The sequence below is a fragment of the Moschus berezovskii genome, chromosome 15 (genome assembly GCF_049115385.1).
Source record: "Moschus berezovskii isolate FMDL1 chromosome 15, NW_MosBer_1.0, whole genome shotgun sequence".
Classification (NCBI taxonomy): Eukaryota; Metazoa; Chordata; class Mammalia; order Artiodactyla; family Moschidae; genus Moschus; species Moschus berezovskii.
This window is the reverse complement of record NC_142474.1, coordinates 11,156,194-11,183,620: the sequence shown is the minus strand read 5'-3', so window position 1 is coordinate 11,183,620 and position 27,427 is coordinate 11,156,194. Positions and strand designations below refer to the sequence as shown.

The following is a 27,427-nucleotide window of genomic DNA, read 5'->3' as shown; positions in this document are numbered from 1 at the left end:
CTCCCTCCCCTCACCCTTGGTGGCGGAAGGCGGGACGGGAAAGGGCCGTCTGGACGGGCGCGAAATCCTCCGGGACCCGCGGGGGCGGAGAGCCGGGAGGGGGCCCGGCAGCCGCCCGGACCGCGGGAGCGGTCTCCCCGCGGGGCCCAGGCCCCCGGCCCTCCGCGGCGCCCGCGGCCGGAACAATAGCGCGCGCCGGCGGGCGGGCGGGCGGGGCGGGGCGCTCCACCGGGCGCCGCCCCCGGCCCGCCCCCCGCGCTCGCACACCCGCTCGCACACTGGCTCCCACCCGCCGCCCGCCCAGGCACTGCCCGCGGGAGCCGCCGCCGCCGCCGCCGCGCCCGCCATGGACGTCCGCCTGTACCCCTCGGCGCCCGCGGTGGGCGCGCGGCCCGGGGCCGAGCCGGCCGGCCTGGCGCCCCTGGACTATTTCCACTGCGGCAAGGTAGGCGGGGGCGGGGTGGGGGCCCGGCGGGCGGGGCCTGCCCGCGCCTTCGGACCCCGCGCCGCGCCGGAGCGTCCCGGGCTGGAGCGCGCGGGCAGCGGTCACCCGGCGGCTCGGGACGCGGGCGCTCTCGGGGACACGCGCGGGGAGATGCGGGCGGTGCGGACGCGCGGGCACACGCACCCCCCCCACCCAGCCCTGCCGACGGGCACACACGCCGCTCACGCCGATCCCCTTGGCGGTGACACTCAACGCCCGGAGTTGTTGGGATCACAGGCAGAAGTCACCCGACAGTTGCTCACGCGAAGTCGCAGTGACACACTCACCACGTCCCCCTTGACGGCCTCGCCTGCATTCACGAGCCGACGCGCAGTGAGCCACTGCCGCCCAGCCGTGCACCTGCTCACCGCACAGGTCACCCTCATCCGCACACAGCCACGCGCAGTCACGCGCCCACCTGCACTGTCACCCCGCCACGTACGGGTCACTGTTCTCACGCGACGCCGCGGCACACCGCGTCCCGTGCCCCCTCGCCGTCACACGCAGCCACAACTGGGGACAAGCACACAAAGAAGTCGCTCCGACACTCACGCGCCCGCGCTCCCAGTGACTTCCACAGTCGCACGCTGTCACCCACAGCCACCCACCCCGTGGACGGTGAACCTCAGGCACACGAATCGCCCCGACAGTCACCCAGTCACGCGCGGTCACACCCAGGGGCAGCCGCATCCCGTCCCCTCTACCCCCGGCCCGGCAGTCCACACCAACGCGTCGGGGCTTTTAACTTCTTGCCGCCGAAGCTCACGAATTGGGCCGTTTACCAATCGGTTGTCATCGCCCGGCAGAGCCTCGGATTCCGAGCTGGCAATGGCCCATCGAGGCTTGTCCCCTCCCCGGAACGGCGAGCGGGCGCTCTCCCGACTGGAGTTGTGGTGACGGGCGCCCCTTCTTTCCCGAGATCGCCACCCCGACCCGCGACCAGGTCCTACCCGCAGCCAGGTGCCCGCCTCGCCGCCCGACCCGGGCGCGGTGAGAGCTCGCGCTTCTGGAAGCCCGGACGGGCGGCGTCCGACCTTGCTCGGCGCTCCCAGCCCAGCCCCGGACCCTGCGGGGCAGCGGCGCAGCCCAAGTCTCTTTTTTAGCCCGGGAGGGAACTTTCAAACTTAAGTTAAGAAGCCGGACAGTCCGTGCGTCCGCGGGTCGGTGCGTCGGTCCCGGGTCGGCCGGAGCCGAGCGCGGCTTTTCGTCACTCGGAGCCCGGATTGAACGGCGCGCGTGGGTTTCCCCGCGGCCAAGGCGCAGATGCGCGGGCTCCGTGGCGCTGCGTGGTGAGTGCCAGTCCGGTGGCTGGGTCGGCGCCCCTCCGGGGTCTTAACCCCACCCCGCAGGCTCTTCATCAAGCTTCTTGCTATGGGGATGCTGCGGGGAGGAGGCGTCCCCGCGCCGAACCTGGGGGCCGCCCCGGCTGAGCCTAGCTGGCTGCGTCCTCAGGCCTTGGGGAGCGGCTTCTGGAGTCTAGGGGCAGAGCCCTGCGCAGTTCCCTTGGGGCATGGGGTGGGGTCCGGGGCCCCCAGACCTGGGGCGGGGACTGGTGGTAAGTGAGATCGCGCGGAGGATGGGCCGATTTATCTTTGGTCCAGTGACCGGCAAAGTTAGAAGCAAAAGAGGAGGATGGTGTCCTCTAGAGAAGGCCGGTTCTCTGGCCGCTTCCATCTGATGGAGGGAAAATTGATGAGAAGTAGCAAGTTGGATCTTTCGGAAGCAGAAGACAGTTGGATGTGGGGGGGCAGTGGTCTATCTGCTGCCCTTGGCTTTGTTATTTTTTAAAATATGAAGTTGGCACGGTTCCAGCCTCTGGTTTGGGGGCGAGGGTGAGTCTGGGGATGTGTGCCTCAAAGTCTGGTTAGGTGGATGCCCGTCGCCTGCAGTGCTCCTTTGCAGGGTGGTGTTTCTGTAAACCCCTTTAGAGTGGGGTGGTCTCCTAAGGGGGACTTTGGGAGGTGGCATTCAGCCGAGGCCCCTGCTTTATTCTGATGTTCTGTAAAGCTCTGACTCAGCACCAAGATCCAGTGTGAAACCCTGGTGGGAGGAAACCAGTCGGGGAAGGAGAAGCTGGTGATTCTGGTTTCTGTCTGTGATCTCCCAACCCCTGGCCCAGAGTGCAGGGTGTGTCCAGGTGGGAGGAGGGTGGCAGTTGGGTCACTAGGGTAGGTGAAAATCACATCTGACTTTCCACTTGGATGTGGGAAATGCTTCTCAATCCTGCAGCCTGGTGGCAGGGGGAGACAGAGGATGTCACTTGGCTCCGGGAGGGACGAGTCAGAAGCCTGTTGGCAGCGGATCACCAATGGGCACTCGCCTTTGGTGCTAGTGGTTGGGGGTGGTGGTGCAAGTTGTACCAAAGAACCGATGCCCCTTGTTCTGCCAGGCTTCTTATACAGCAAGGAGGATTGGGGAGATCCTGGTCACTCTCCAGACTGCAGGGGAGACACACCCTGGATACAACCATGACCACAATTGGGAACTATAGACTGGGATGCACACCCAGGATGTGACCGCACTTTGGGGGCTTGGTCACTGGAGTCTAGATAAGAGCCCGGTCCCCACAAGGACCTAGACCTGAGGAACACAAGGATAAGCCTTGTGTTCAACACAAGTGATGCTGGACAACCATGGGGCAGTTGACCTGGAAGGGCCCTTGGTGACCTTTCCCTTGGTGACTGTCCCCTTGCTGCTGCTGCTGAGTCACTTCAGTCGTGTCCGACTCTGTGCGACCCCATAGAAGGAAGCCCACCAGGCTCCCCCGTCCCTGGGATTCTCCAAGCAAGAACACTGGAGTGGCTTGCCATTTCCTTCTCCAGTGTGTGAAAGTGAAAAGTGAAAGTGAAGTCGCTCAGCCATGTCCGACCCTTAGCGACCCCACGGACTGCAGCCTCCCAGACTCCTCCACCCATGGGATTTTCTAGGCAAGAGCACTGGAGTGGCTTGCCATTGCCTTCTCCGGACTGTCCCCTTAGTAATCCTCTAACATAGAGATTCCAGCCTCTTTAAACCAAAGTCATGAGCAGTGGCTGTTCTTTTGGTATCTTTTGTTCGAGAAAATGCACGATGACAGAGCTGCTGTGGTTTCATTTTTGCTTTGAAATAGAAGTTTATTTTATTAATCACAATAATATTAGCATGCATTTGAAAAATAGCTTATAAGATATGAAGCAGGCACATTATTTATTTCATGTAGTAACGGTGCCTGGTTGAGCATAGGGATTTGTGGCCTTGTGATCCCCTCCTTCTTCCTTCACACAAGGGGAGACTGAATCGTGGAGTAGTACACTCATAGGTTACATAGCAAATGAGGAGCACAGCGGAGGCCTGAACCCAAGTTCCTGGACTCCTAGTTTGATGCTTGTCTGGCATTCCCCACGGGTCTCTGTCATGGTTTGGGCGTTAGAAGTTATGATATCCTTCTAGGGTAACTATGAAGTCCCTTTATTTGGATTTTGGCAAGGTGCTTTATCAGGATGGGCGCATTGCCTGGGGCTCCCCGCTCAACTATGACAGACTAGTGGAAACTGGCCAGTCGCATTGAGCAAATCTGCATTCAAATCGCCACTTGTGTCTTTGTGACCTAGGGCAAATGATTTTAGCTCATTGAGGTATGATTGGCATGCAATAAAATGGAAATTTGAAGTGTACTGTTCCATGAGTTTTGACAAATATAACCACCCTTGTGACCCCTATCCCAATCCAGATATAGAACATTCTGTCACCCCAGAAAGTTCCCTCATGCTTCTTTCCAGTCAATACCCTCTACCTCTGGAGGAAACTACTTACCTGATTTCTGTTATCAGTGGTTTATTTAAATTCAGTTTATGTGTACTAAGTCAATTTAAGTCCTAGAACTTCATATGAAGCAAATACATTTTTGCATCTGGGTTCATTTTGCTCAATGAAGTGTCCTTAAGATTCATTCATGTTGTATTTATCCCTAATTTGTTCTATTTTATTGCTTAGTAATACTACATTGTATTGGTTTATTTGTTCTCCTGTCAATGGACATTTGAGTTTGTTTCCATGTTGGGGCTATTATAAATAAAGCTGCTGTGAACATCCTTATACGAGTTTTCTGTGAGTGGGACAAATTATTCAATATCTTTGAGCCTCAGTGTCCTCTTAAGGACAACACTGTCTACTTCTGAGGTTCGGGAGAGTTAATTGAGTTAATATAAGGTATAAAAGTTCTTGGCACATGCTGCTGCTAAGTCACTTCAGTCGTGTCCGACTCTGTGTGACCCCATAGACGGAAGCCCACCAGGCTCCCCCATCCCTGGGATTCTCCAGGCAAGAACACTGGAGTGGGTTGCCATTTCCTTCTCCAATGTGTGAAAGTGAAAAGTGAAAGTAAAGTCGGTCAGTCGTGTCTGACCCTTAGCGACCCCACAGACTGCAGCCCACCAGGCTTCTCCATCTATGGGATTTTCTAGGCAAGAGTACTGGAGTGGCTTGCCATTGCCTTCTCCGTCTTGGCACATACCAGCTACTAATTAGATAGCAATGGTATCAACCACTTGGGACCTATTCCAGTAAGAGGCTTAGCATCTCTGTGTTCCACATATCCTTCATCCCTGTTTCAGACATCCTTCAGGGCCAACTTGGGTACCACTTTCTCCATGCAGTGCTCCATGGTCAGCAACCTTCTGTCTTTTTCCAGGCATCCCCCAAGAACTGGTTACTGTGTGGGTTTTGGCATGTTCTGCCATCCATCATTCAGTCAACAAACAGTTCTCGAGCACATCTTTGTGCTAGGCACCGTACTTGGCAACAGAAGTGAAAGAAAGTGACTCAAATTGCTTCCCTCTGGAGCTTATGTATCAGCATGAGAAGTCATAAATATATGGATGAGATATTATGGTATTGTGACCGATGCTATCAGTACAACTATGGAGAAAAAGGAAGCAGCGAAGAGAGTTAGGGGTGTCAGGTCCAGGGACTGGTTTGCCGTTTTAAGTAGTGAGGTTGGGGAAGGCCTTGTGGTCTAGACCAGGAGTTCTCAAATTCATGTACACAGTAGGAATCATCTGGCAAGATTTGAAACACAGGTTCCGGGGCACCCCTTCATGCCCTGAGATTCAGATTCAGCTAATTTGTGCTGGGGTCCTGAGGGTCTGCATGTCTGATGAGCTCGCAGTCCTGCCGCTGCCACTCCGGAGACCACATGTTATGTAGCAGTGGTTTGGTTATTTGTATACAGGGTTTTGTGGGCTCCCACCAGGCAGGAACCGTGCCCAGCGCCTGGCACAGTGCCTGACTGATAATTACTCAGGAAATTGTGCTGGTGGGTAAATGATTCAACTCTCTACCCCCACAGCTCTGGGCACAGCATCTTGCCCCTGGATGCGATCTAGACAAGCTTGGGTAGTGAGTGACTGGTGGTTCCTTGTGACGAAAATCCACGAAGTGGGAGGGGCTGGTCCCACTTCACCCAGACTTGAGAGTGGAGAGGCCTGCTCAGCATCCCTGGTGGGTGCGGTCCCCACGGCATCTTTCTGCTGGGACACTGGTGGCTCTGGGTGGGTCCCTGGGGGAGGAGCCCTGGGCTGGCTGGTCCTGGGGGAGCTCTGGAAGGGTGCCTCCGTTTCTGTTAGGAGGCTTTTTCACTTTCTGTCCAAGGATGTTCTCCATAGTCCTCCCCCAGCCTGTCCCAAAGGTTCCACAAGGACCACACTTCCGTACCTTACTGATGTCAGGAGCAGCAGCCTAGGTCTGGCACAGCTGTCCCCAGTCTATTGGGTGACCTTGAGCATGAAAATGCCCTACCCTGGGCCTGTGTTCCCCTCTGTGCAAAAAGGAGAGCAAATTAGTGACCCTTAGCCTTGTGAGATGGGGGGCTGTGGTGTGGAAATATAATGAAATAAAGTCTGGGCATGTCCTTTATAACTGTAGAGTGTGGTTCCCCCTGGCGAGGATGAGGATTATGCTTTTTGAAGAGATGGGCTCTCATATACTTCAGTAGGTAGATTACCACCATCTCTGTCTCCCTTTACTTTTGTATTCCCAGAGCTGTCCTGGCACATAGGTGCTAGGTAAATATTTGCTGAGTGAATGAATTCCGGGCTGGCCTGTTGTTCCCTGTGGCTTGAAGAACTTAGCATCTGTTTGGCTCTTATAAACTGAAGACTTTTGCAGTGAGCGCATGGTGTTCAGGGCAGGGCAGAGGCCAAGAGTCTTTTGGCTGAGCTGACATTCCTAGAAGAGCTTCCCTGCGTAGGCCCGGGAAACTGAGCCCAGCATGGAGAGCAGCCAATAAGCTGGGCAGAGCCTTACCCTTATCCCAAGGTTCCCTGTGTGGCATAGCTGCCAGCCCCATGTGATTCTATAGGGCATTTATTTTGCCCCTCTGATTTCCCAGTGCTGGTCTCAGGTTAGAAAGGCAGTGTAAATTCTGTAACCCAGTAGACTTGGCTTTAATCCTCAATGCAGGAAGTTATTTCACCTCCCTGAGGCTCAGTCTCCTCATCAGGAAAATGGGCACATCAGTACTCCCCCCCCCACCCCCGACCCCCATAAGGTCCCTTGAGGACTAGAAATCCTGCTTGTACGGCACTCAGCGCCAGCAGGAAATGTTTTTATTTCTATTCACAAAGAGCAGCACAATTGAAAGTTAAAATGCAAGAGGAATCTAGTTTCAGCGCAGGCTGCTGGGGGAAGGGTCTTCCTAACATGAAGTCTTTTCATGCCATGGTCTCTGGATCTGATTTTCCCGGGCCTCCGGTTTGAAGCTGTCTCTGCACAGCATTACAGAGGGACAAGGAGCTGTGCACTTCCTTTGTGTCTTTTTTTCTTTCCTTCTTGAATCTGTGTGAGAGGGAAGGTGGGTTTTGGAGGCAGAGAAGACCAGTACAAATTGCAGCTGCGTGGTTCAGCGGCGAGGACTGCGTGACCTGTGCACATCATTTAACCTCTCCAAGTCTCAGTTTTTTTCATCTGTTCAAGGGGGGCATAATGCCTTCCTCATATTGTTGCTATGACGCTCAGATTAAAGTAACGGATACGGAAGTTCCCTGTAATCTAGAACAGTGTCTCCCAGCCTCAGCAATATTGACATTTTGGGCCTCACGATTCCTTGTTGTGGGGTTGTTCCATGCATGATAGAATGTGGAGCAGCATTCTTGGCCACTACCAACTGATGCCAGTAGCACCTCCCCTGGAGTCATGACAATCAAAAATGTTTCCAGACTTTGCTCAGTGTTCCCTGGGGGGCGGGGAGCAAAATCATCCCTGTTTGAGAACCACTGATCTGGAAAGTGGTGCAGGTAAACTAGGAGATGATGGGGATGAGAGTGGCAGAGTTTGAGATTCACGCTTTCTGTCTGGTATTTTAGTCCTGTGTCTCCCTGTCAGCAAATCCTTTATCCACGTGGTTGGCCATTATTTTGTTTTTTATTTGTTTACATGGACCAAAAATGTACGTAGTGATGTTTCAGCATGGTTTGGGAGCAGAAGGAAAAACATATGGTAAGTAATGAGTCGTGGTAAATTGTAATTTTATAACTTAGTGAAAACATGTTGTATAACAGGATAATAAATTTTGATCAATTATCCTGAGGCTTAAATTTCCTACTGTACAGTTGCTATTTCTGGTGCCAGCAAGAAGGAGCAGCAAGGTTGTGGTTTTACAAGGTTGGATTTTCTGCTGGGTTATTCCGATGCTCAACAAGTTTTATTGAGTGCCTACTGTGTGCTAGGGGATTCAGCCCTGTCCTGAAGGCTCAGTGACTCAGTAGGAAACTTGGCTTTCTTTTCTAGGTGAAAGACCATGTGGATCTGTAACATTTTGGCTCAAAATGCAGAGTCACAATTGACTATATAACTGTCGGGGGAATGACAGTGTCAGAGGTGTGGGTAGGCTTCAAACAGCAAAGTCTTACAGGAAGCACCAAGCGGGCTATAGTGGGGCGCATGCAGAGTGATGGGAAGGACTTCTAGGCAGAGGGGCAGAGGGGCAGCTCTTTCAAGGTGGTTTGAGGATACTGTCAGCCTAAGCTGGGGAGACCTGCCTGCAGCAGAGAAGGATACCAGTAGGAGTCATTATATGGAGGGTCGAATTCGAGCTGCTTAGGTTTTAAGTGGAAAGATGCCAGGGTGCCACAGTCATCGTTCAGAGTATGAAATGTTCATTGTTGCTGGATCCAGACCATTGTTGGTGACCGTCTCTTGGTCTTCTGCTGTAGGAAAATGTGTGTTTGTTTTTGGTAGAGGGTTTAGTATTATTATAAATGCCTATAAAATATTCTTCACTTATATGGATCTGGCATCCTTTTTCCCTTTTTATTGCAGTGTAGTTGATTTACAATATTGTGTTAGTTTCCGGTGCACAACAAAGTGATTTAGTCATCATATATGTACTTTTTTTCAGATTCTTTTCCATTATAGGTTACACGATACTGAATATAGTCCCCTGTGCTATACAGTAAATCGTTGTTGTTTATTTTTTGTATGGTAGTGTGTATCTGTTGGGCTTCCCAGGTGGCGCTAGTTTTAAAGAACTTGCCTGCCAATTCAGGAGATGCAGGTTCGATCCCTGGGTCAGGAAGATCCACTGGAGGAGGGCATGGCAACCCACTCCAGTATTCTTGCCTGGAGAATCCCATACATGGACAGAGGAGCCTGGAGGGCTATGAGTCCATAGGGTCACAAAGAGTCAGACACGATTGAAGTGACTTAGCATGCATGCAGCATCTATCTGTTAATTGCATACTCCTAATTACTTTGGCCACCTCATGCGATGAGTTGACTCACTGGAAAAGACTCTGATGCTGGGAGGGATTGGGGGTGGGAGGAGAAGGGGATGACCGAGAATGAGATGGCTGGATGGCATCATCGACTCTGTGGACATGAGTTTGAGTGAACTCCGGGAGTTGGTGATGGACAGGGAGGCCTGGCGTGCTGTGATTCATGGGGTCGCGGAGAGTCGGACACGACTGAGTGACTGAACTGAACTGAACTGAACTGAATTTATCCCTCCTCTCCTTTCCGCTTTGTTAATCATAAGTTTATTTTCTATGTCTGTGAGTCTGTTTTTGTTTTGTAAATAAGTTGATTTGTATTATTTTTTAGATTCCACATATAAATGATGTCATATATTATTTTTCTTCTGTCTGACTTACTTCACTTAGTATAGTATTCTTTAAGTCTGTCCATGTTGCTACAAATGGCAATATTTCATTTTTTATGGCTGAGTAATATTATACATATATGTATGTATGTATGTATATAAACACACACACACACCACATTTTCTTTACCCATTCGTCTTTTGTTGGACACTTAGGTTGCCTAACATGTCTTAGCAATTGTAAATGCTGCTGCTGTGAACATTGGAGTGCGTGTATGTTTTTGAATTAGAGATTTCACTTTTTCCAGATGTGTACCTAGGAGTAAGCTTGCTGGATCATATGATAGCTCTATTTTTAGTTTTTTGAGTAACCTCCATACTGTTTTCCATAGTGGCTGCACCAATTTGCATTCTGCTGTGGGAAAGTTTGATGACTTATGTTTGATTTCCCCCAGGAGTCAGAGATGCTGTGCTTCTCAAACTTTAGTGCAACAGAATTACCTGGAGGGCAGTTAGAACTCAGAATGCTGGTGCTACGCGCACCCGCCCCGCACGACCGCCACCTCGCCGCATCCCGCGGTTCTTATTCAGTAGGTCTGGGGAGGAGCTGAAAATGTGCACTGCCAGCAGTTGGCTGTGCCAGTGCTGCTAGTCTAGGGAGCACAGGTAGAGAACCAGCTCTCCTCTAGACTATGGAAGAATTTTGTGTCTTGGCCTAGGGCAGCAGGGATGTGCTGCTGGCCTGGGGCATGTAACCCTGGATTGGACATGGTCGGGTGTCCCTGAGATTCTTGCCTTCTTCAGGACCCCTGTGAGTCAGGGGGAGTGTCTTCTTCATCTGGGAGACAACCTTACATGGGACTCCCTGGAAACGGACTCTGAGATGGAGAGTTGCCTGTGGAAGGTGTATTTGCAGGGAAGTTCTCAGGAGGTGCACCTTGAACAGAGTACGGGAAGCGTGACTGGGATGAGGGAGGTGCTGGCCTGCAATATACTTAATGATGAAAGTAACCCTCAGGGAACTTTGGAGCTGGGCTCCCATGTGTTCCCAAACTGAGGCAAGGGGCCGCCCACTCCTTGAATTCTTGTGTCCTCTGGTCTCTGGCTTCAGGCAGCCCCACGGATAGCTGTGAGCCCAGCAGTTTGGGAGTGAATGAGTGGAAAGGGAAGCATCGCAGTATCCATTTCAGGGAGCTGCATCTGGAGGAGAAGACTCACCTTCCTCTCTGTCCCCAGTAAATCAGGGGCCAGCGTATTGATAATTTTTAGAGACTTTTGAGTCACTGACTGAATTCTTCTTTATTTCATGCTGTGAGCGAGAACTGGTGGATAACTGCTTCTTAGGACCAGATGATGGAGAAGGCAATGGCAAGCCACTCCAGTACTCTTGCCTAGAAAATCCCATGGATGGAGGAGCCTGGTAGGCTGCAGTCTGTGTGGTCGCTAAGGGTCGGACACGACTGAGCGACTTCACTTTCACTTTTCACTTTCACACATTGGAGAAGGAAGTGGCAACCCACTCCAGTGTTCTTGCCTGGAGAATCCCAGGGATGGGGGAGCCTGGTGGGCTTCCGTCTATGGGGTCACACAGAGTCGGACATGACTGAAGTGACTTAGCAGCAGCAGCAGCAGCAGCAGTAGGCCCAAATGAAGAAAAATGGTCATTTGTGGGATATTCTGGGGCCCAGTGAGTTTCTCTGACACATTCCTAGGTAGGATTCCAGAGTTTTTGCTTTGAAATGTCACACATTTTCTTGTGTGGTGGGGAAGACTCCACCACATTGGTTCCTGAGGAGCTTCTGGGTCCTGCCTGAGTGAGGTACATCTGGGCAGGGGGCCATGGCTTTATCTTTGGACTAAAGTCCTGTCACATTCTTCAAGAGCCTCTTTGCCCTGCCCCAGTGTAAGTCAACAGCCATGATGGTGTCTTTACCAAAAATCTTTCATCTTCTCTGAGCAACCAAGAAGCTCAGAGGCAAATGCCCAGGTCACTTGTCGGCACGACATAGGATATCATGGGACATCTTTTGCTCTTAATTCACTCCCAATTTCATTTCATTCTTCTGTAATTTCCCTCTTTGTCTTGAAAGTGAAAGTGAAGTTGCTCAGTCATGTCTGGCTCTTTGCGACCCCATGGACTTTAGTCTGCCAGGCTTCTCCATCCATGGTATTTTCCAGGCAAGGGTACTAGAGTGGGTTGCCATTTCCTTCTCCAGCGGATCTTCCCAACCCAGGCATTGAACCCGGGTCTCCCACATTGCAGGCAGATGCTTTACCCTCTGAGCCACCGGGGAAGCCAATATTATTTTTCATTTTATATTTTAAAAATTATAGCTGCACTGGGTCTTCATTCAGGTGCATGGGCTCTTCATTGCAGTGTGTGGGCTCAGCAGTTGCAGCACGGGCTTAGTTGCCTTGAGACTTGTAAGATCTTAATTCTCCAGCCAGGGATCAAACTTGCATCCCCTGCATTAGAAGGCAGATTCTTAATCACTGGACTACCAGGGAAGTTCCCTGCCTTTCTCTCTTTTTTTAAATTGTTTTTAGTCTCTACAAAATACACTGAAATATGTTAAGAGTAAAAAAAAAGTAGAGTTTCTTTCATTCTGTTTCATTTTCCCCACTGCCCTCTCAGCCCTGCTCCCTAGGGTTAATCACAGAGTGAAGTGTGGTGGGTATCCTTCCAGGCATAACCGTTCTTTAGTTCAATGCTTCTAATAAGTATCATTTCTGTTTCTGTAATCACTTTTTCATTTCCCAGAATACTGTATTGTTTCTTGATTGATCTTATGTTATAATAGCCTGTCCTTTTCTAAATGGATATGTGAACATCTTGAATCCTTTTGAAGACGCTAATTCAATTGTTTAAAAAAGTCATTTTCTGTTTGCTGCATTAACTCTGTTTTCTTGTTGACTAGCTCTTTGGTTCACTTCTTGGTCCCTCTTTTATGCTGATATTTTCTATGAATGCCTGGTAACTCTTGGTTGACATTTATTTGTAAACAAAGTTCTAGATTGATCTATTCTGTGGTTGTAAGTTTCCTCAACATCTGTGAAAGCCACAAGCATGTAGGTAGGCAATGCAAATGTTGGTTTTAGGTGCCCTGAGTATGGTCCGTGTGTAGACATTTGAAGCTGGGGACTTCTGCTAGAGCATGGGACAAGTTCACTTGCAGTTGGGTGGGGACCTCTTATCAGCCAACAGTCACCCGTGGGCACTAGAGCGCTTTGTTTTTCCTGCATCATGCCCATCCATAGCAAGGGGGAATCCCTGAGACAGGTTTCTTGTTTAATTAGAGTTCTTCTCCCTGGCTTAGTCCTAGGTTAAAGCCAACAGTCAGCTTCTCTGAGGACTGATGTTGTTCAGTCACTAAGTGTGTCCGACTGTTTGCGACCCCATGGAATGCAGCACGCCAGGCTTCCCTGTCCATCACCAACTTCCAGAGCTTGCTCAAACTCATGTCCATTGAGTTGGTGATGCCATCCAACCATCTCATCCTCTCGCCCCCTTCTCCTGCCGTCAATCTTCCCCAGCATCAGGGTCTTTTCCAGTGAGTCAGCTCTTTGCATCAGGTGGCCAGAGTATTGGAGTTTCAGCTTCAGCATCAGTCCTTCCAATGAATATTCAGGGTTGATTTCCTTTAGGGTTGACTGGTTTGATCTCCTTGCAGAGGACTATAGGTTAACACAAAGGTCAAGTCTCCCAGGGCTTTCAGCCCTTGCTACCTATTCTTTGGGATTTTCTGGGTTTCGGTTAAGAAAATAGCTTTTCCTGTAGCTTTTTCTGTTCTAAACTCCACTAGAATGACAAAAAAGGGGAGACAGATATAACACAGATATTCATAATTCATATACACACATATATATTCATAATTCAGATAGATGAAAGCTGAATAACTCCAAAAGAGTCTGTAAGAAAACAAGAAAGGAGTGGACATCAGAAACATTGAAAGGGTGCTGGAAAGTAAGAAGCTGAAGAGAAAGAGGGTTGAACCGAAACCCAGAAAATCCCAGTCCAGTGGGGTTTAGAAGAGGGAAGAGGTAAAATTATGTGTTCTACCCACCATCTTGAAAAAAAAAGTCCACTCTCACTGACTTTTATTTCTAAGGTTTGTGCTGTTTCATGGAGAAAAGCAGGGTCAAAATGAGCACCAATTATTTTCTGAGCATTTACTGCAGGCTCAGAGTCAGGCTCTCTCACTTCCGTCATCTCACGAAGCCTTTGTAAGAACTCTGCTAGACACACACATCCCCACTGTGGGGGTGAGAAGGCTGAGGTCCTAACAAGTCACGTTACAGAAGGCAGCAGAGAAGCTGGCTGGAGGAGCTGGGGTTCAGACTGCCCTCCCCGCTCTTCTTTCCTGCAGCCTCCGTGGTGCCAGCTGGAGCTTCCTCCCTCCGCAGGGATGCAAGAGTGGACCAGCTCACCCCTTGTTTCAACTGTTTCGGCATTGTCTATTCTAGGGATCAGGGGATTCCCAGCTGGGCCTCCTGCCTTGGTTTTCAGCTTCAAACAGCATTTGGTAGTAGAATGCCTTCACATTAGAGCTAATTAAAACGTGCTTATATCGAAGTTGGGCCCCATTTGTAGGAATGATTTAGAAACTTGTTGGAAAGGAATCTACCTCAGTAGTCTTAACCCAGGGTCAATCTCATGCATAAATTTTGTTGTTGCACTGTGCTGTGTTTTGACTTGAACTATACTTGATAACTGGTGCTAGTGGTAAAGAAACCGCCTGCCGATGCAGGAGGCATGAGAGACCTGGGTTCATTCTCTTGGTCGGGAAGATCCCCTGGAGAAGGACATGGCAACCCACTCAAGTATTCTTGCCTGGAGAATCCCATGGACAGAGGAGCCTGGCAGGCCACAGTTCATAGCATAGCAAAGAGTCAGACACAACTGAAGTGACTTAGCCTGCATACGCATACTTGATAATGTGGAAGATGGATCCTGGGCCTTTCATTGTTCACTTGTTCTGCAAAGATCCAATAAGTGCCTATTGGGTGTTACCTACATTACTTAAGGAGATCCCTTTACTCCCCCCAACCCCCCGCAAAAAAAATCTGGGATGGTTCCTTGCTGTCCTTCAAGGGGCCAAGTGACCTGAGCAGCAACCCCGCCTCTACCCCATGCGTTCTCTGCATTATACATCTACCTGAGCGGTAAGTGAACTTTTATGCAAAACCAGATGGTGGATTCAGATATGACTTTTGAGTTCTGTGGAGGTACTTGGGTTCATATCCTGGCACTTACAAGCTGTGTGACTTTGGACCTCTCCCTTAACCTCTCTGAGCCTCAATTATCTCACATAACTACGTTTGCATTTCAGGTTTGTGGTGAGGCCTCTGGGAGATCAAGTAAGTCGTATCCTCCCTCGTTCTAGTCCAGGGTGTTGTTCAGGTCATCTGGGCCCTGAAGGACAGTAAGCATAGGTGTCATCCCAAGTTTTTTTTTTTTTTTTGGCTGCATGTTGCAGCATATGGGATCTCAGTTCCCTGAGCAGGGATTGAATCCACACCCTCTCTTAACCCCTGGATCGCCAGGGCAGTCTGCATCCCAGGTTTTCATGTCTTTTGTAAAGGACAGGTCTAAGGAGCTTTCAAGTTCAAAGTGTTGTGGTGTTTCTGATTGGGATCGTCTCTTTCCTCCTCTGCATCAGTTCTCTTCTTCCTCATGGACGCTTCTCACAAAGACTCTAAGGTTCAGTGAAACATTCAGCTTCGTAAGACTCACTCAGGCGACCCTTGGTACCTGTCTCCTCGAAGGACTTGGAACAAGAACCACTGCTTGGCCAGCAGGACACATGATCTGTGCCTCCTCTGCAGAAGTTCCAGCAGAGGTCTCTGCCATTGTCCATGGAGGTGGACGTCTCTTTTCTTTGTCAGCTCCTCGCAGTGCCATGTTTTAGTTCAGATGCAAGAGAAGGAGAGCCTCAGTAGGTGACTTTGGAAACCACCTGACTTAAAAGCGTCAGTTCCCAAAGTACCATCTCATTCTCTAGTATCTACTTCCCTGCAAGGGGCACGTCAGTTACAAGAGTCATTACACTCGGGGGAAACCTCAGATGTGGCTTCTTTTTTAAATATGTATTAACTTGGCTGTGCCAGATCTTAGCTGCAACACTTGGGATGTTTGATCTTTGTGGAGGCATGTGGGATCTTTAGCTGTGGCATGCAGGCTCTAGTTTCCTGATCAGGGATCGAAGTCGGGGCCTCTGCATGGGGAGCACAGAGTCTCAGCCAGTGGACCACCAGGGAGGTCCCAAATACAGCCTCTTAATCAGATAGTTATAGTTTATTTATAGTTCCTTCCAGTCTAGATGCGACTTATCAATCAAGGGTCATATTTACCATAAGCAGAGTGACCTAGTAACACAGCATCCTGCCTTCTTCAGGTTTCCACAGGAGTTATGCTAGACAATTAACCAAGGTGAAAGGCTCTTGCAAAAGGGTTTGGTGAACCCTTTATCCACATTCGCCATCCTGTCTTCCCCTAGGGGTGTCACTTTTCGGCAGCTCTTTCAGAGAGATGAATGAAGTTCTCGGTATGTTTTGAAATGTATCCCATGTTTTTGTATTTTTTCTGATTGATTATATAAAGACATACACTCACATTCCGGTCAAGAGATATGCCTTGGAGTCATATTGACCCGGAATCAAATTCTGGCTTTGAAACTTAGAGCTAATTCATTTATTCCTTCATTCGTTCAGCCAAGCAAAGAACATTCTCTGCCGGCTGTGTGTAGGCCTCGGAGGCAGATGCCAGACGTGAACAAATGATGAACACCTGGTCCTTGTCCTTGAGAAGCCACAGTTTGATATATTAGAGAGACAGGCAAAAGAAACAGTTCCAGTGGGTGTGAGCCTACCAGGCCAGGCAGAGGGTGGAGTGGGGTGGGGGGAGTCAGGAAAGGCTTCTCAGAGGAGTGGACACCTGGCCTGTGCTTGGAGGTGAATTGGCCAGATGAAGAAGATAGGGAGGAGCATTCCAGGTAGAAGGAACAGCATGTGCAAAGGCATAGAATGGGGCTGAGAGAACATTTGGAAAGCTACTTATTACCTCTGGGCCTCAGTTTCCTCATCTGCAATATGGAATTAACTGTGCTATCTGTTGATTAAATTAAATGAGATAATAAAGTGTGTTTAAGCATCTGAGATACTTAATTTCTTTTTCCCTTTCCAGATCTGGATGTTTATGGATGTCTAAGAGCCAAAGTTTGATTTTAAATGAGACAAAGAGGAAAAAAACTCCAAACCTGAAGGGCCTGTCTTCCCACCTGTGCAATGCATTTCCTCCATTGGCTCTTCTGTTAGCTGTTTTACTTATCTCGTGAATGGAGCACTAAATGTTTGCACAATGTCTTAGATTATGTCTTACAGTATCAGTGAAGCAGAGAAGTGTGTTTTCCTGATGGCTCCACATTAACAACAAGCCACGACCCTGTTACAGCATAGTATTCTCTCTGCCAACGGCCTTGCCTCTGCCTAGTGCTCGGTCAACATGTCCTGTCACTTGCTGCTTTATCTTGCTCCTCCGAAAGGTGGAGGGTGGAGTGGGGTGGGGGGAGTCAGGGAAGGCTTCTCAGAGGAGCAGACACCTGGCCTGTGCTTGGACGTGAATTGGCCAGGTGAAGAAGATAGGGAAGAGCATTCCAGGTAGCTCCTCCCACATACCAGCTGGGGACGCTTAGCTTTGGGGGACAGTCACTATCCAATGGCCATGAGTCACATAGCACGGTGTGCTAAGGAGCCATCTCGACCGTGATCGGGTTTTGTTTGATTTGTGAATTAGATCCTGTCATTTTTCTGGGCAGAATTCCTCATGGGTCTCCATGGTGGCTTAGTGAACTCTGCCCAGCCAAAGTCAGACCTCTGCTTAAAACCTTCCAGTGCTCCCCCTGGGTGTGTAGGTAACATTAAATGCCTTTTTTGGTCCAGACAGCCTGGTGTGATCTAGCCTGCTTTTCCAGCCTCACTCCCAGCTGCTCTGTCTGAGGCCCTGGGCTTTGAGTTGGGAATACGATGGGGAGCCAAACCAGCCTCCATTGACTCCTTTCTGGCCACCCCAACCTTCTTGCTTTTTCCCCAGATGCTGCCCCCCGCATGCTTATTTTTGCTGGAAGGTCTTTGCATGCACCGTTGCCTTTGTGGGAAATATCCTTGTCTTCTTTCTGCACAAGCTGTTTCCTGCTTCAGGTCTCAGCTTTACCCTCCCCTTCTCCAAGACTCTGACCCCCTCATCTTCGCAGTTACCCTGCTATTTTCTAGCTCAGCCCCCAGTGTGTTTTTCCCCCTTGCATGCTAGATCAGTAAGATGACCTGAGGACCTGCTCCACCTTGAGGACAGTAAGCTTTCCAACCACTGGAGTCACACTTGTTTCTTTCAACACCGAGTCCCCAGCGCTTAAACGGAGTGTCTGCTAGGTAGTTGGTGCTCAGTGGTAAGTTGTTGACAGAATGAATGAATGAGTGTTACACGAATATAATGAATTATATAATGAATGAATGGTGGTTATATTTGCCAGAGATAGCCATGAGAACATATCCCAGTCTGTGTTTCCAAGAATAATTCGGTGTCACCCTCTCTGGGCCTCCATTGTGTATTTGTGCATTGTTGCCCAGAGGATTAAATGCATAGATATGAGAGACACAGTGTCTGGGGCTTTGCAAATGTTGATAAATGGGAGTTCACATTGTAAAGACCGTGCTGAGCCCAAGGAAGATGATTGAAATGGGAGTCAAGAGGGTTGGTGGTTGAAACCCTTAGGATTCTTCATCAATCCTTGACTTGCTGGGGGAAGGGTTGGTGGATCTCAGCCCCATTTTGTCCACTTCCGGTCACCCTGTGGGTGATGACCTTGCCATTTTTAGGAGGGAGGCATCACTCCCAGTTGCTTGGGTTGGGGGAGCTGGAGTGCAGTCAGCCTGACCTTCAGAGATAAGGAAATCTCTCTCTAGCCCATGGGAATGCTTCTGTTGGGCAGGCAGGACTTTTTTTTTTTAACTTATAAAGGAAAGGTTTTTAATTACTTGTGAAAAACTAAATTCGCCCTGTAAAATAAACCATGAAGAGCAAAATCACAGTTAATTGAAGTGTAAACATCCATAGTGAATGATAAATATTGTAGAGAAAGTTTCCACTATTTATGTACTACCCCTTATCTAGGTTGCTAAAGGTCTTCCTTTAAATGGTGGCATCAGGCTATAATCAAGATCTCTGTGTGGTTGGGGACTTCCCTGGTGATCCAGTGATTAATCCATGGTATAAGGCATGGGACACGGGTCGGGTTCGATCCCCGGTCGGAGAACTAAGATCCCACGTTCCATGGAGCAACTAAGGCAGCGTGTTGCAGCTAGAAAATCTGTGCACCACAACAAAAGATCCTACGCGAGTTCACATCGTAAAGACGTGTCGAGCCCAGGGAAGAAGGTTGAAATGGGAGTCAAGAGGGCTGGTGGTTGAAACCCTTAGGATTTTTAATTAGTGCTTGACTAGATGGGGGACAGGCTGGTGGGTCTTAGCCCCCTGTTTTGTCACAACTAAGACCTGAGGCAGCCAAATAAATAGAAATAAATAGATAAAAAATAAACTTCTGTTAAAAAATCAGTGTGGTCACACAAGATCACCTGCTTCTTCTTATTAAACTATAAATAGTGAAGACTGTGTTCCCTGCCAGGATGTTTAAGGAATGGGGGAGAAACCACCCGCTACTGTCCAACCACACAGACTCAAGAACATGTTTATTTGGGCCCTTTCCTTCCTTACAATTTAATGCTGCTGATTTCTCCCTTCAACCCAGTCCACCAGAAACCCCGTACCCGTCTTTTTCTCTTCTCTTCTCACATGTTATTTGCCTATTCATTCTGCGTATTGTTTCTGTCCCCCTAGGTTATCAGCTTCACAAGGGCTGGCTTTCTGCCAGTGGCTCATGGATGTAACTATGAGAGCAGCTCTCACTGTGGTGCCTCTGGTTTTGGCATCTTCCTCCTCCCTGGCAGACTCCTACGGACATGTCTTTTAAGTTTCTGCTCAAGTGACACCTCCTCCGGGAGGCCTTCGCTGCTTGCCCCCCTCCCTGCAGCACCTGGCACACCATAGCCTCCCCGAGAACTGGAGTAGTTTCTGCTCCAGGAGATGGGGCCTTGAAGGCCATGTCCAGGAGTTTGGACTTTGTCTCCACGGTAGTGAGATTTGAGGTGTGCTGCGCTTATCTTTGTGGCTGTCTGATGGGGAAAGCGATGGATGGGACAAAGAATGGATGCAAGGAGACAGCGGGGACGTGATCACTGTGGTTTAGAAGAGGATTGGTGATAGCTTGGGGCTGCACACTCCAGTATGGTAGCCACTAGTTACACATGACTACTGAGATTTAAAGTAAAATCAAATAAAATGTAGTTCCTTCATCATGCAAGCCATATTTCAAGTTCTCTCTATCCCCCATGGACAGTGCAGGTATAGAACATTCCTGTCATTGCATGAAGCTCTGTTGGACCACTCTGGCTTGGACTGCACTGCTGGGATGAGAGTGGAGAGAAGTAGAAGGATATGGGAGATGTTAGGAGGTAGAATATGTGTGATTTGGGGATGGATTGGCGATGGGGTGTGCTCGAGATGGGGTGTCAAGGTTCAGACCTAGGCTGTTGGCCGCGGCCATAGTAGAACTCCTGGCTCAAAGGAGTGAATGCTTTTATGTCTCTGGATTCAGGACGTGGTGCCAAAGGGTCAGCCATGTCCACCGACAGCCCAAGAAAGCACCCATCTTAAGGCAGCCTCCTGGCACGGCTGATTGTCTTTTGAAAAACCTTCAGTTATGTATATGTCTCTTGCCAAATCCGCCTTCACTTGGAATCTAACACGTGGATCGTGAGATCTTTGTGATCAGGGAATTATATGTATATTAATGCAGATTTCAATCAGAAGAGTTATGTTTGCCATTGTGGTACGGTCTGATGCTGTTTAAATGCCTTTGGTAATACCTTCAATCAGATGGCAAATAGAAAACAGGAAAGTTAGTAATAAAAAATGAATTAGAGCGATTAGCAAAAGGTGAACCGCTTCCCTCCTCAGGCAACAGGCAGAGATGACAAGCTTTGCACGGTTGCTCCTGTCCAAACACCCGGCAGGATTATTGCAGCCTCCGGGAATGGCCCTGGGGTCCGCTAGGCATGTAGGACTTGGTTATTGCCTTTTCTTTTGCAAAGGTCATAGGCATCCCCTTGGAGGGGCTCTGTGGGGCTCATTCCCTGGGGTGGGCCGGAATGGGGCCTCTGAAGAGGGGTTTCTGACTCATGGCTGGTCAGGAATGTTCTTCCAAGGCAGTGACGTCAGTGGCCTTGCTCCCCTCCCTCCACCCTCCAGGGCCCTGGGGAATCTGGACCTCTTTGCACCATCTTCCCCCAAAAGTGCCCTTGAGGAAAATTTCCTAGCTGTCTGGTGTTGGGTTGGGGTCCCTTCAAGAAGGCAGTAGAGGACTTCCCTGGTGATCCAGTGGTTAAGAATCCACCTGCCAATGCAGGGGACACGAGTTCAATCATGGTCTGGGAAAATGCTACATGCCGTGTGGCACAATTACTGAGTCTGTGCGCCCAGAGCCGTGCTCTGCAAAAAGAGAGGCAACCGCAGTGAGAAGTGCGAGCACAGCTAGAGAGAAAACCCATTGCAGTGAGCTCGCCCCCTCATTGCAACTAGAGAAAAACCTGCGCAGTGACGAAGACCCCCTCCAGCCAAAAGTAAATAAATAAATAATTTTTTTGTAAAAAGAAGGTAGTAGAGGCAAACACTCTAATTGACTAATGCAAGCGCTGGGACTGGTTTCTGGGGGCATGAAAGGAAAACAGAAGAAAGGAAACAGAATTCTGGTGACCGTGTTAAGTGTGTGAGACTGGAGCTCAAATCAGAAGAACATGGCGCTTTCACCTCGGTTATGCTGGAGCTCACCTCCAGCCAGAGCATGGAGCACGGAGATGACATAGCTGCTTAGCCATACGATTGCCACAGCAGATGGGCAGGTGTGGGCAATACCGTGGTTGGATGATCCCCACGATGGGCTAACTATCTCTGTTAAGGCAGAGCGTCTCAAAGTATAACTTGCATGGGAGTCACATGCAAGTTGGTTTCTATAAAAAGGCAGTTTCTGATTTAGTAGATCTGGATGGGGTCGGAGAGCGTGCATTTCTCATGAGGTCCGGGTGATGCTGTGCTGCTGCTGGTGAGTGGGACACAATTTGAGGACTGAGGACTTTGTGTCAGGCTGAGCTGCCTCGCAGCAGAGCTGCTTCTTGTGAAAGAGAATCAGTGGGAGTGCTTTCATGAGAAGGGGAGTGGGGGCAGCAGGGCAGGGAGAAGATGAGCAGGAGGTGGTCTCCCTGGAGACCTACTTCATCCTACAGGGGTCCCTGAAGCACGAATGATGCTACAGAACTGGTCCCATCTTGAGATGGAGGGTGGCCTTTTGTACCTCCATGTCAGGTGGTCGTGGCCATGGGCTTCCTCAGGAGGGATGGGGAAGCTGGGTCATGCCCCCTGGCATGTCTATCAGCCAAGAGCAGTTCTACGGAGAACAGCCTGTACTGTCGCTGAGAGGCGGTTGCACAGCCTGAAAAGGAAGATCAGGGTATGGGAGGGGAGACCCCATCCACACCCACGCTGTATCCTTGCCTGACAGTGGCCTTCAGGAGTGTGGATGGGGACAGGGCTCTTGGCTCTTGTTTGAACTCGTGTGTGACCCTGGGTCAGCCCCTTCTGCTGTCTTATGCCATAGCCTCACAAGGTTTTGGCTGTGATTGGTCCTTGGTCCTATACTCAGGTTGTGATGGGGCCTGGGGTAGGATTGGGTGGATTGGTTTCAGTTTCGGTTCAGTCGCTCAGTTGTGTCCGACTCTTTGCGACCCCATGGACTGCAGCACACCAGGCTTCCCTGTCCATCACCAACTCCAGGAGCCTGCTCAAACTCATGTCTGTCGAGTCAGTGATGCCATCCAACCATCTCATCCTCTGTCGTCCCCTTCTCCCACCTTCAATCTTTCCCAGCATCAGGGTCTTTCCCAATGAGTCAATTCTTCACATCAGGTGGCCAAAGTATATGGGCTGGGGCTTGGGAAGGGCCTGGAGTTTCACCCCCCAGGGTTTGGATCCTACAGGATCCAAGGGGTAGGTGTGATGCTTGCAGGGGGAGTCATCCAGTGTTGTTCCCCTCTGCTCTGGGAACCTTCTGTCCCCATGTGGGGCCAGCTCCCCCACATGTCAGCCCTCTCTGGATTCAGCTTCATCAGTGTGTGTTGGGGCAGGGGACGGGCAGTTGCTGATTCCATCCTGGAGCCTTCCTGGTGACCACCTGTTCACATTCGGGGTCCTTGGGGCAGGGGGCCTCTGCATTTGCGGTAGGTGCTTTGTGGGACAGAGGCCAGGCTAAGATGCTGACTTGCTCGTGCTCAGTCATGTCCAACTCTTTGCGACCCTATGGACCGTAGCCTGCCAGGCTCCTCTGTCCATGAGATTCTCTAGGCAAGAATACTGGAGTGGGTTGCCATGCTCTCCTCCAGGGGAGCTTCCTGATGCAGGGGTCAAACCCACATCTCCTGCATCTCCTTTATTGGCATGGTGTTGTTTTTTACCACTGAGACACTTGGGAAGCCCAAGATGCCGACAGCAGCCCAGGAGTCATTCAGGGGTCTCGGAGCTGGTTGCCTTCCCCTGTGATGTGCCCACCTGCATCCTTCCTGAGTGGCCAGTCCCGGGCTGCCTGCTGGTGCCTTGGCGGTGAATGGAGGAAGACCACAGATAATCATCCCAGATGAAGACAGATGTGGGCTTGGGGTGTGTCTGCCTTCAGGGCAGGGGCTCAGTTCTGAATCATCTCCAGTTTTCTTCATGCTCTTCACCACAGCCTGAGTCTTCTCCCCTTGTCAGAGCTGCCAGCATGGAGCTCTTCCCCTCATCCTTCAGGCAAGCCTTTCTCTCTTTCTCTCTCTCGATGTTATGTAAGCTACAGTCACGCCTTGTCACCTGGCACAAGATATTGATCTGAAACATGGGAACTCTTACTCTACGCGGTGTGCTGGGGCAAGGTGGCAGAAAGAGGTGCCAGTGGAGTAGAGGTGGGGACAGAGGAGGACCTACTATGTGCCAGGCACTGTGTTCCGTGTCTTGTGTATACTGTCCTATTGAACCCTCACCATAGCCCTGCATATTGTGTATTGTTACCAGGTCAGGTGACATGTATCAGGTGACACCTGACGCTGAGAGAGGTTGAGAAACTTGCCCAAGGTCACTCAGCCTGACAGCAGCAGAGTGAATCAGGAATCGGAATCTGCCTACTCTGAAGTTGTGATCTTTCTTCTGCAGCACGTGTCTGCCAAAGAGTCTTTAGCTTCCTCTGGGCAGCTCTTTCACACCCACTCCCTGTTTAGACTCAGACTACCCCTCCTGGGGAAACCTGGTTTGGGATGTGTCATTCTCACTGCAGAGATGGGTAAACTTAGGCACAGAGGCTGTGCCCACCTTGTCTAGGTTCAAGACAAAGTCATAGACCAGCAGGGCTCAAACCCGGAGACTTGACTTTCACCCCACAGCTGTTTTCCACCTCCCAAGAAGCTTTTATTGTTTTCAACTTTATGATGTATTGGTCAGACCTGAGCTCTTTGGCTGTGAGAATATCTTAGCTCCTGTATCAGCTACCTTTTGCTGCGTAACAAGTCATCCCAAATTAGTGCTTTAAAACAACCACCATTTTATTTGGTCACAATCTGTGGGTTGGCTGGAGGGCTTTCTGAGCCAGGCTGGCCTCTTCAAGGCTCTGTCCTGCATCTGTGGTCAGTTGGCTGGTCAGTTGGCAGCTGGCTGGCTGATTGAGGATGGCCTCACTGATGTATGTGTCTGGCAGTTGACAGGTCGGGGGCTGATTGTCCCAGAGTCTCTCTCATCCTCCAGCAAGCTCACTCTGGAATGCTCATGTGCTGCTCCCAGGTTGTGAGTGCAGTGATTGAGACTGTCCCCGGGGCAGAAGTGCTTTTCAGGCCTTTGCTTGTGGCACATTTGCTGCCTTCTCATTGGCCAAATGAAGTCACATGGTTAAGCCTGCCTTCAAGGCATGCACAGACAGACTGGTGCTTGATGGGAGGAGGTGTAACATTACAGTGCAGAGGGTGCATGTGAAACCTGAGACCCTGTGGCATCATTTTAATCTACCACATCTGCCCACACTCTTTCGGAACAGCAAACACTTATCAAGTTCCTGCAGTGTGCCAGGCACTGTGCCAGGGACCCCAGCACTAGACAGACCTAATGCTGTACTTATGTGGCTTTTAGTCTAGTTAATAAATAATCACATAACGAAACACAATGTGACCATGACAAGTGTGATTGGGAGGGCTGGGCGAGTGCTGCCTGACTGGGTAATAGGCAGGGTCAGGGAGGACTTCTGTGACCCTTAAACCGAGACTTGAAGGAGAAGTAGGAATTGCTAGATGGTAGGGGCAAAGGGAAAGCATTCCAGATAGGATGGCACGAGCAAAGGCCTTGTGGAGGGAGGAACCTGGCACATTTGAGCTCCAAGTGAAGTGCCAGTTCCCTGTCAGTGTCCGCAGGCTTGGGCTGGGAAAGGAACTGTTGCTTCATAGCTGTCCCATGTAATACAGGAGTGGGGATAGACCTTTCTATGGGTGGCCCACTCGCAGGGGCAGCTGGGCTCAGTGGTATTCTGGAGGAGGCGGGGATTGATGCTCCCGTGGGCACCCAGGAAATCCCGATGGAAGAGGAGGGATCTGAGTATTGGAAAGAGCAAAGAGACAGTGAGGGAAGGGTCATAGGCATAAAACTGAGGATGTGTGGGGTGCTGGTTAAGTGGGAGGCTTAGATTTAGTTCTGTTGGCAAGCAGTTTTTGAACCATGAACTGAGAATGGTGTGGTCAGATCTGGGGTGGGGACCTGAGTGTTAGGTCCCCCTGGGGAACTCGCTGCTCACTCCTGTGAGCTGCCATTGATGTCTCTGAGCATTGGATAGGGTCCTCTCAAGGCATGTCAGGAGGTGCAGTTTGGGGAAAAGGCCTGAGTTTCCTGGGAGTCAGAGCAATGATCATAAATGAACCAGCACACAGTTGGAAACAATGGGACAGGTTAGATCCAAGTTTGAATCCCTGCCTCTCGCTGACCCTGGGCAAGTCACGGCCCAAGCCCAAGCCTTGGTTTTCTCATCTGAAAATGGGGTTTGGTTTCATCCACCCTGGATTGGGTGGAGGGGGGACCTGAGGGAGCTGAGTTACCATCAGTGCCTTTGCTTCTGTGCTTGCAGGCTCTAGCCTGTGTGCAGCTGAGGACAGAGCAAGGGACCTCAGTGATCACACGGTCAGAGTGTAGCAAACACTCATCTTTATCAGACCTGGATGTCAGGAAAGCTGTCTTTCCCAGAATAAACAGAAACCATGGCAACCGGGATGTGTCACGTGGGCTAGCAGCCCATCCTGCTGCAGATCCAGGGGGACGGCCTGTCACTGAGGCCCACTAGAGGTGGGGTGTACCCCAGAGACTTCCTTGATCTCCTTCCCTTCTTGAGGTAGGACGGAGAAGTTCAGGAAAGATCAGTCCTGATTTGGGCTTTCTGTTCAAACTCAAATTTTATTACTTAATTTTTTTTGTTTTGTTCCTGAAGGCGTGTCTTGAATGAGGTAAGTTGGAGCAAACCTCCCTGGCCTCCCCAGCCCTCTGGCATCTGCTGATGGAGGCCTTGAAAGGGTTTGCCAGTGGCAGATCTACTTGGGGAGAGAGGGTAGGGTTGCAGTGAGTTCTGCCAGTCTCCCCAGACATGCAGTGAGGCGGTGGTTTTAACATCCAGTATATGGAGAGGCTCACCCTCATCCAGGGTTCACAGCTAGTAAGTGGCAGAGCTGGGATTTGAACCTGGCTCTTCATGCTTCAAACCTCATTTCCAGGGACTTCTGTGGTGATCCAGTGGTTAAGACTTCGTCACTTTCCAATGCGGGGGTGCAGGTTCCATCCCTGGTCAGGAAGCTAAGATCCCACATGGCTCACAGCCTGGGAAAAAAAAATCCAAAACATCAGAAGCAACATTGTAACAAGTTCAATAAAGACTTTAAAAGTGGTCTACGTTTAAAAAAAAAATTCTAAAAAATTAAGTTAAAAATACCAACAAAACAGAAAACCTCATTTCCACACTGCCTTTGACTGAATTGGGCACTCAGCCACCAGTGTGGCAGGAAAGAGGGAGTTTTTGAGCTCCCTGAGTTGGGGTGGGTGGCCTGGGATGCCTGCCCCCAGCACAAAGGGGTCCAGGGCGGTGATGGCGAGACAGCTGAGGTGGCTCTCGTGCGTGCGTGTGTGTGTGTGCACTCAGTCACGTCTGACTCTTTGTGACCCCATGCACTGGGATCCTCTGTCTATGGAATTATCCCACCAGGCCATTCTGTCCATGGAATTATCCTGGCAAGAATGCTGCAGTGGGTCACTCCCTTCTCCAGAGGATCTTCCCAACCCAGGGATCCGACATGAGTCTCCTGCATTGCAGACAGATTCTTTAACACTAAGTCACCTGGGAAGCCCTGAGGTGGCTTGGAAGACCAGGAATGACTTCCAGTCCTCGTATTTCTCCTTGGCAGTCTCCCTTTGCATCTCTGGCAAGAGTGAACTTGTACCCTGACTTCTAGAAGCGCGGCCTTGGCTTGGCCGGGAGTTAGTGTGGACATAGCAGGACCTGTCGTGCTTGGCAGGAAACAGACGCTTGGACACTGTTAGCTTTTTGGTTGAGGAAAGGAGGAAGTGGATGGGATCAGTATGGAGGGGACCTGGGTAGATAGACTCCTGGACCAGCTGTGGGACCCTGGGTGTCTACCTCTCCATGTCTGGCTTTTGGTGGTTG

General features: G+C 50.3%; 1 protein-coding gene across 2 annotated transcripts in view; it reads left to right on the top strand.

The window, feature by feature from the left end:
* The first annotated feature begins 286 nt into the window (after positions 1-286).
* The window catches only part of TOX2 (TOX high mobility group box family member 2), a 151,868-nt gene continuing 124,727 nt past the window's right edge, over positions 287-27,427 (top strand). For both annotated transcript variants that reach the window (XM_055437585.2, XM_055437588.2), the window contains exon 1: positions 287-445. In XM_055437585.2, the coding sequence (XP_055293560.2) occupies positions 347-445 (99 nt within the window). In that variant the 5' untranslated portion in view covers positions 287-346. The remainder of the gene's footprint in view (positions 446-27,427) is intronic.